General features: G+C 37.7%; 1 protein-coding gene across 20 annotated transcripts in view; it reads left to right on the forward strand.

The window, feature by feature from the left end:
- LOC143738797 (calcium-activated potassium channel subunit alpha-1a-like) overlaps positions 1-10,000 on the forward strand; it is a 118,696-nt gene that overhangs the window by 49,163 nt on the left and 59,533 nt on the right. For all 20 annotated transcript variants that reach the window (XM_077230875.1, XM_077230877.1, XM_077230880.1 and 17 more), the window contains exon 3: positions 8,271-8,332. In XM_077230875.1, coding sequence (XP_077086990.1) covers positions 8,271-8,332 — 62 coding nt within the window. The remainder of the gene's footprint in view (positions 1-8,270; positions 8,333-10,000) is intronic.

The raw sequence follows: 10,000 nt of genomic DNA on the forward strand, positions 1-10,000 counted from the left end.
TTTTAGGCCCTGTCCACACGGAGTGCAACACAAATTTTGTATCGTATTGGCGTTTCGTTTGACTATCGTATTGGTGTTTGCGTTTCGTCCAGACGGATCCGGCGTTTTGGGACACTGAAACCACTATTTTTTTAAACTGGGTCCCAGAGTGGATAAATCTGAAAACGACACCCTTGCGTTTTCGTGTGTACGGCCAATCAATACATTTTGTGAAACGATGATGTCATCACACCACGTGTCAGCATTAGTCACACACCACTGTCGTGTTGTGTTCGTATAGTGCGCGCAAGGTTATGCGCATGCTCCAAGTGTTCTTCTCCTTGTTTAGTGTTTCTCTGTGGCACAGATGTGGTGTTACAGCACCACATACTGGTCTGGCATGTATACCACATCAGTTTAAGTCAGTTTCAGTAGTTTCATGTGTACGCATATATTTCTTGAGACGTCGCCATGTTTACGAAAAAAAATTAGAACTAGGGAAAAAAAAGATCCGATAGGGAAAGCTCTGGTTTCATGTGGATGTGGCCTTAGCCTGATCGCATTTTACTTTATTGCACATTTATTTAAACAGCATATTTTACTGATCATGTGTGAAATAAACAATGATGGATTTTGGTGTAATTTTTTTCGAATTGGGACTGGGGAATCACCGGGTCTGTAAGTGAACATGCCTTATGCGTGCAAAACAGTAAAAACTTTGAACTTATGAACTTAAGACAGACAATATCGATATGGTGTCGTCGTCAAATTACAAACACAAAAGTGGCTTTCAAAAACAAAAACGAAAAGAGGAATAGCAGTGAGTAACAATGTGTTATGGTGTTTTTTTTGTGTGTTTTTTGTGGTGCGCGTAGGCTACTCCTGATTTTCTCAGTCATCTCATCTCTGTGTCGCTATTGGCACTTTTCCACTGCATGGTACGGCTCGGCTCGGTTCGCTTTTCCACTGCTGTTAGTACCGCTTCAAAGTGTGTGGGATTATAGACTGATCGTTATAGTTTATCCACTCCTCGGCGACCAATGAGAGGAACGTCTGCACTTCGTCCACTGACCATAAGTTTTTTTTCTTCAAGCAAGTCAAGCAAGTAGGTTTAAAACAGGTGCTACAGCGGTGGCTGTTACTGGCTGTTTAAATCTAGCGGGTTTGATGTCTCGCAAATACAGTGACGCTGGTAGTGACGATTCTGTCTGACCAATCAGTGATCTGCAGTGTTTCCACGTCACATTTTAGTATCGGTACGGTACGCCTGGAACCTAGGCGAGCCGTACCGCCATATGATCCTATCCCGTCCTCTTCATGGTAGCCTACTCGTGGACATTGCGTCATCACGTGCTGTAGTAGGGGCCCGCCTTGATAATCCTGCATAAGGGCCGGTGTCGGCTCGTTACGCCACTGTGTCCCGTCATTATAATTCTCCTTTCCCTGCGTCTGTGGAGCGGGACAACGTTTCAGACTCAAACAGTGGGAAACTCTGTATATTCGTGCAGTGTGCGCATGTCAAAAAATCAATTCTGATTTAAAGCTTGTGACATAAACGCGCACATCAACCCGATCTCTTTATTTATCGTTCATGTAAACACTGACTACGTTTACATGCAGCCAATAACCCGTTCAAAACCGGAATATTAGCAATAACCCGGTCGCGCACGGCCATGTAAACACCGGCAAAAACCCGAATATGCTTATATCCCGGATTTTAAAAACCCGGATATCATACCTGGGGTACCCCTTTTCTAACCCGAATTTTTGGTCATGTAGAGGAACTTCTCGGCGCATACAAAAACCCGCTTGCAGTATACCGGAAGTAAACAAGGCGAGACGCAGCACAGCACACACTGGAGCGAGGTCAGTACCAGCACCAACGCACAAACAAAGGCGATCGCTATCTGCCCCGAACTATTCATTATCCGCGCGCTGCTGTTGTTGTCTTTGGATACAGGAAGAAGAATCGGAACTGACGCATATTGCGTCTTAAGGTTGTCCGTACGTCCAGACGCTAACCACGCGTCGCGTTTACATCGGGATATCGCAATTCCATGTACAGGAGTAACTCTCTCTGCTCACTCATGTAAACGGGTTATTCCTAATGTTTCAAAAACCCAAATAGTGACCTTAACCCGACCACAACCCGAATATTGGCTGCTTGTAAACGTAGTCACTGTGTTCAGATTCATTAAACGGAATGAATTCAGTCCGATTGAAAGAAAAGTTGTACAAGTAAACATATCCAGTGAGAGAGATGAAATAATCTGCTCTTATTGAGGAGATGAGACTCAAAATCCTCTTTGTCACTCTTCCACATGCCCAGTTTTCACCGCCTCGATTCCAAACCCTCCTTATGAAATTCCTCTTATTTGAGTCTCAACACACAAAATATCATCAGAGAGTTACATCACAACACTGGATTACATTGATCCTCCCACTGATGCTGAAACATCGGCTCTGGCTCAGACAAAAAACCAAGATCCCGTCGTTCGCTGTTCCTCACACTGTTCAAAACCTCCATGATGATCGAGACGTGGCGAGTCTGAATCTGCAGTTTGAGCCAGAGAGTTGTTTTCTCTTACATCTTTATGATAGTAGAAACATGGCATTAAATATTGGTATCAATCAGTAATTTGGTGTTTTATCAGCCACTATTACCTTTTTGGATTTGGATACTTGTTTCCAGCTTTGTTTTGTTTATTATTTTAGTTTAGTTTTTGATTGATTGTATTTTGCACTGCTTTGGTAATGCAAATGTGCAGTTTGAATTTAATTATTTATTAGCCTATTTAATACAGTTTTTGTTTTATTATGTTTTGGAAAACGAATGTGCCATTTGCTGTTCATTCGTTAATTTAATTTAACTTAACTTAACTTTGTTTTAAAAATAGTTAAACTTAATTTAGTTTAGTTTAGTTTTATTATATTTTTCACTACTTTGGTAATAAAAATGTGTTTATTTATTTGTATTGCTTTATTTTATTTTATTTTATTTTTTCCATAAGCTGTCCATACATTAATATTATATGCATCTGATTATCCAATCATGTCATTTATCATGTATAATATAAGCACGAGCAGCAGTGACTAACGCTCTCCTTCACAAAACACTCAATAGAAGATCTGTGACATTTCCCTCTCTTTACTACAGCCACTCATTTACAGAGCACTCGTGAGGATGAGGATGATGATGATGATGAAGAGGGCTTTCAATAATTCACTAACCCACTGTAAATCTCTCTCTCTCTCTCTGTCTCCTCCATCATTCCTCTGTGTGTTGTTGACAGATGAAGTGAGATGAGTGGAAGTTCAGGCCTCCTGCTGACTCTGGATCTGCCGTTTTCAACCTATTTAAACGCAGTGACATTTCTGAGAGCGTCGAGCCTCAAGCCTCAGATCTGCTGTTATTGTCCTAATGATGAGCTCAACCTTTATTAGCCTTTAGAGCTGTTATATATCCAGTCCGGTCCTGTGGCCAAGAACTGCGCATCTAAATGGGAAAGTGACCAAAAACATTTTTTTTGTTTTTTTTAGTGTGTGTGTACAATTGAGATGACAATGTGTTGAATAAATGTGTGTGTCCACGTGTTAAGAGTGTGTGACGCTCTCACATCCTGAGCGTTTCCACAGCGCTGACCTCGGGAAAGGTCGCCATCATTAAACGCTGGTCAGTTGTTTATTTGGAGTTCAATTAAATCTTTAAATTTGACTTTTTTTAGTAGCTTACTCAAGGTGGAATTGATCATTTACAGTACGTTAGTAAAAAATATTGCATATGCACCCGAGTGCACGATGAAACTGCACATTTTAAATGTGTTTATCTGCTATGTTTATTCTGTCGGGGTTAAGTAGATGCGAGAGTTGATTTCAAGAGTTTTTAAAAACGTGTTAAATAAAATATTTATTTTTTCAATTCCATGAGAAAATCATGGAAGGAAATTATGCAGATCTCAAATTATAGTTTTTTGGCCAGGTGAAAATGAAATGTGATGCCGTGAGTGACAGTTGATCGCTCATCTCTCGTGTGGAAATGTACACACACGCGCACACACGCACACACACACACACACACACACACACACGCCTCTCCTGTCCTTGTTTCCTCACTAAAGGACACACACTCACACAGACAGTGGCAGTGAAAGCATTCTTGAGTGCTCCTGTTTTTATTTATTTATTTATATGTTTATTTATTTATATGTTTATTTTTTATCCATGAGGTGCATTGTGAACAGAAAAGGTCTTTTTCCGCAGCTCTCTCTCTCTCTCTCTATATATATATATATATGTTTTCAGAAGCTGTGCCGCAGTCTGTTAATGAAATGAGGTTGACCTCTGACCTCTGCAGCTGTAGTAAACGCTTTGACTCGGTCAGCTCTTTATTCGGCGTGTGACAGGAGTTCAGATCCGATCGGCTCTTCTCCTCTTCCACTGTTGTCAGACTCACAGGTGTCTTAGATATCAGTCAGCGATTCGAAATCAAACTGAGTTTCACTTTCAGACAGGCAGATTCAATCTCATGTCGGACACACATCTCACACTCGTACATTATACATCAGATCAGTAGATTACAATTCTGAATTATTCACGTACAATTGATTCAGATACAATTGACCAATCACAACACACTGCTCCAGTCGACCAATCAGAGCACAGTGTGCTTTTCAGAAGGAGGGGCTTCATAGAGACAGGAAGTAAACAGTGCGTTACTGAAGACTGGGAAGAGAGGAGCCGCAACAATGGAGAATATGAGGAAAATAATCAACATTAAAGCAGAAAAACCTGTTCTAGTAGAGCCTGAAACAACATGACTCGTTTGAGGATCTTAATCATGTCAGATTTGTGTCCATGAACGTTGAGGAAGCCGGTTTAACTGAACTCAGACTAAAGCTGTGTTTAGTCTGTGAGCATCATCTGCTGGTCAAACGAAGCCAAAGCGCTGCGATTACCATGGAAACTGATGTGTGGAAGCATGAGCGCATGAATCAGACGACGGGTCCTGCTGAGCGACTCGCCGTTCGGGGCCGTTGTCCTAAAATCAGGCGTTTGATGGACTGTTTTGACTTGGACCCGGAACCGGGACGCTCCTGTGTGTGAGTGGCCATTAAAAATACATGCAGGTGTTTTCTCAGGACGAGTGATTCAATGGTTTAGAGACAATGGCATTTCCACTCATGGAAAATAATCTACCTGATCATTTAAAATGCATGAGAGACTCACAGCGAGAGGAAGAGTAGGTTTCCTCCAGATCTACACTCCAGCTTTGCTGTGACCTGTTCTCTCATGGGTTTGATTTTTAAGTGATGGTTCCTTCAGAAATGAGAAATCTGTCATTATTTACTCACCCTCGTGTGACTCAGATCCTGTATGACTTCATTTCCTCCATGCAACGCAGAACTCAGATGCAAAATCAAGCTAGTTTTACAGTTGAATTGATATTTTAATATTAGGTTTTAATACTAATTAAATTAATAAATAATGAGTCCATATAGAGAAACTCAAAATTTATTTTAATATTTAGATTAAATATTCACCACAAGTTCAAAATGTTCTCAGTTCATTTTTTAAATGTTTCTGCTCACCATAGATTAAAAATACAGTAAAAACAGTGAAATTTATACAGTAGTCAACATCAGAAGTGGATCAAAACCTTTTTCAACAATACCCGTTCTTGTCTTAGGACAACTTTGATCAACTTTTTTGATCCACTTCAAATGTTGACTACTGTATTACAATTTAAAATATCTGTTTTCTATGTGTATATATGGTAATATGCAATTTATTCCTGCTGAATTTTCAGTATTATTACTCCAGTCTTCAGTGTCACATGATCCTTCAGAAATCATTCAATCAATCAATCAATCAATCACAAAAACAGTTGATATATAACTGATATATTTTTTAATAAATAAATGAATATTTGTTTTATTTGATAAATAGAACTTGATCTGATCAGCAATGTTATTTGACTAAAGGTCATTTTCGATCAATTTAATGTCTTTGCTGAATAAAAAGGGTTAACGGTTACTGTCCCCAAATCTTTGAATAGTAGTTAATATTTATAAAGTTATTATTAAAATGATTTACTATTAAGTCATATGGCTTCAGATGACAATTTATGATACGTTTATGGTGTTTTATGTCAGCGTAAATATTCTACTGAACTTCTCCGTATGCTCCTGCGAGTCGGGTTTGAAGGAAGGGAACGATCCTTTAAAGTGTTGGTTTAAAGATCGGTTCTGATGGTTGCTAAGAGGTTTCTTCCTGTCCTCGGTGGCTTGATGTTTACACACCATCCAATTCCTGCTCAAATCTCATCAGGATCTTTAGATTAAAATGGGATTCTGCCAGCAGGACACACTGACTAATGAGGAAGATGCAAGTCTCACTCTCACACACAGCATTTCAAGCAGGTTTTTCAGGCAAATCAATAAACACACGAGTAACTCTGTCGACAATAACACAGTTTAACTATAATTACTGTTTTTTTTTAAATATGGTTAATTTTACAGTGTACAAACACCTTGACCTCTTTATCTTATGGAAAATGCACTTGTTTAAGAAATATTCCTGGTTCAATACAAGTCAAATATAAGTTAAGCATCTAGACCAGCATTTCCACCTCAAAATGACAATTTATACACTTCACAGATTAGGGCTGAACGATTAATTGCATTTGCGATAATATCGCGATATGATGAAATGCGATTTTGTAACCGCAAAATCTGCGATTACACTGGTCACGTGACACGCGAGAGAAAAGCAGTCTGCAGATCAAGCATCAACATGGCACGCTACGCATAGGTCTGGCATACAGGAAAGAAAAGTTTATTTTTTATGTATCTGATATTGTGTTATTCATTCTCTCTCTAACAATTCTGGATTGATTCAGAGAATTTCAGAATCGAGTCTGAGCTTAGTTTTTAAACACAGATGCGTGCTGACGCTGCGCGTGCTTTATAAGCTTTCATAAAGTTCGGTGTTTAAGCGAATTACAAGGACAGTCGCGGGCTTCATTGCACAGGTTTTACCGCTTTGATGTTACTCTTGCATTGCGCGGTCTTGGCCGCCGGAATTTTCCTTACAAATGCTCCACAAAGGCATTATGTCTTTTGGAATGCAGTTGGCTTATATATTAAAAATATGAAAATCACTGAGAAAGCTGCTTTCATTTTAAAATACTTACGGGCGCTTTGTGAAGAGTGCTCGTGCATGCGGCTGTGAGCGACTCATTGGGTAAATGTACTTGCATCTCAAAATGCTTTTGACGCGAAATTAATGTAAACACGGTCAGTTATATCTTAAACCAACAGGAAAAACCACATTTACAATTTCAAAAGAGAAATGTGCATTAGTGTGAATGCAGCTTATCGTATAGGGGGAAAATCACTCCAGCTCTTGAATGGAAAACGTTCAGACCGCCTACTTTTAAATACTGAAAGCACTCTTTGTTTATTGCTTGTAATGTTTTTTTTGTTCCTCTTTATTTACTAGCTTTTATATTTTGAAGCTATATTAGTTTATAGCCCATTTAAAATTCTTAACATGTAATTGGTTTAATTAAATGTTTATATATATATATATATATATATTTTTTTTTTATATATATATATATATATTTATTTTTTATTTTATTTTTTTAAGTATGTATATTTACACATGTAATTAAATACATATTTTAAGTGTTATTAAGATTAGTTAATAAGAAAAAAATTAGATCGGATAATGAGCTGCCTAAAGATTCCCATCCCTACTGTACAATGATTTATTGCTTGTCTTTGTCGACTAATACAGAAGGTAAAGAACTTAAAGTAATCGCATATTAAATCGCAATCGCAATATTGGTTAAAAAAGTGGCAATTAGATTATTTTCCATAATCGTTCAGCCCATCACAGATCAAACATTCATTTGTCATGGGGAACTGAATATAAGCACTTGATCCTTAGACTTGCATTGTAAAGTGCATTATTATAAACTAGGTCTATCAATAGATTAACATTTTTAATCGCGATTAATCACATACTTCTCTTGAAATTAAGCATACATCATTTATCTTGTTTAACACATTTATTTTGTTATTTTGACCTATATTGGGTTTTTATGATGCAATGTTGCGTACTACTTCAGTAATTTATTTGCGTTAAATTATTTTTATGCGCTACTGATTTTGAATTAATCGTTGACAGTCCTACTATAAACCCAATGTTTCTTTGTTTTTACAAACTGCGGTGATGGAGTTTGATGTAAAGTAACAAACATGTGTTGTTGTCGTCTTGTGTTTCAGGTGGTACTGGTATTCGCCCTGAGCATCGGCGCGCTTGTGATTTACTTCATCGACTCCTCTGAGTGAGTATATTTCTCATTTTATCACTGCATCTCATTAGATACAGTACATACAGTAGATAAAGACACTCACCAACTTGCGAATACATTTGTGAGTAAATAAATTGGCTCACTAGTTGAGTATAACTCATTGTTTAAATCAAATTGTAAAGGCCAGTTCATGCCAAGCACGGATATTTGTTGTGAACATAATTGCTTTAGTGACTTTTATGAGTAAATCTGGTTTTCCTTTAACTTGATGAATATTCTGGTCTTGGAGTGAAGTTAATCTAGTGCCTCAAAGACAGTTTTTCTTTCTCCAAACCTCATATATAAAATTCATATCTCCATTAAACCAACAAAAACTAAATCACGAATTTCACTCAAAGCTCTTCACTACAGTCCGCCAAAATAAAAGTTTGGTTTAACTTGAAGTAATTATGCCAGTACAGTTGTACAGTAGACTGTACTGCTCAAAGTCATAATAATAATACAATTTATTAAAAATAATTTTAGGAATATCACACTATTTAAATTTAAACTGTAAATCTCTGTTGTGCATAAATTTTATTACCACCGTTTTTTATAATAAATTATTAAGAATTGATATGAAATTGGTATTAAATCAAAAAACATAGAAGACCAGAAATACACATAAACAATATTTTTTTTTTAAACATTTCATAGGGCACTTTTATTTATAAATTGTTAAAGTTTGAAGAATTCAATTGATTGGATAACCTTTTTGATTATTACAGTTTACAGTTTATTTAAACCATTAAAATGGAATTCAGAATAATTAAAACGGAAAACAGAATTTTGGTAAAAATAAAATGCAATTGACCCTTCGCTAAGCCACGCCCGAAAACCGTCACTGGCCAATCGTGTCTTAGCAACCGTAACTAGGCGCGGGAGGTCTGGCAAGCTTTCGAGCGAGGGAAACATGCCGAAGCGTTGTGCGTATGGATTGTGCAAATCTGATACCCGGTATCCTAAAAGTTTGGACGGGGGAGTGGAATTTTTTTCCTTCCCGAAAATCTAAAAGCCAAGAGGAGAAATGATGTGCGTGGATCAAGCAGTGTTGGAGACCCAATTCACAACTAAATGTCGACAGGATTAACAAAAACACATATTGCTTGGAAGTTGGAAATAATTACGGTTCTTTGTTCATAATGCACGTTTTAACGTAAAATAAGACGTTTAAAGACAAGACGGAGGCTCACTGACATACTTTAAAATATATTTCAGCATTTTGTTAATCGACGGCCTACTAGCCCTGACTGAGTAACTTTAACCCAATCCGATCGCGGCTCTCCCGGTGTTAGTGTTATTCCACAAGATTTATGGATAAACTGTTTGATTTATAATTATAAGATTAGTTTCACATTTCACTTACCCTGCTGTGCACGAACATAGCTGTCCCTCGATTTGTGTGTTTCCCATTTGAATGGTCAGCGTATGAGGCGCTGCTGCTGCGACTATAGGCTTTAGCTTCAATTTTTATTAAATTATTCTCTAATCGGTTGCATATTATATCGTGGATATATCCCTCGAATGCATACTGCAGTCCCTTTTGACTTACTCTCTCAGATATTTCACATGTTCGCCAAAAATTACTAATTATCTCATTGGGAATGTCTGACACCGGTGCATACACACTGTAATAGACGTGCTAGAGGCGAAAGCTTGACA

The sequence above is a fragment of the Siphateles boraxobius genome, unplaced genomic scaffold (assembly GCF_051911475.1).
Source record: "Siphateles boraxobius isolate OS27281-9 unplaced genomic scaffold, OSU_SipBor_1 151, whole genome shotgun sequence".
NCBI classification, from domain to species: domain Eukaryota; kingdom Metazoa; phylum Chordata; class Actinopteri; order Cypriniformes; family Leuciscidae; genus Siphateles; species Siphateles boraxobius.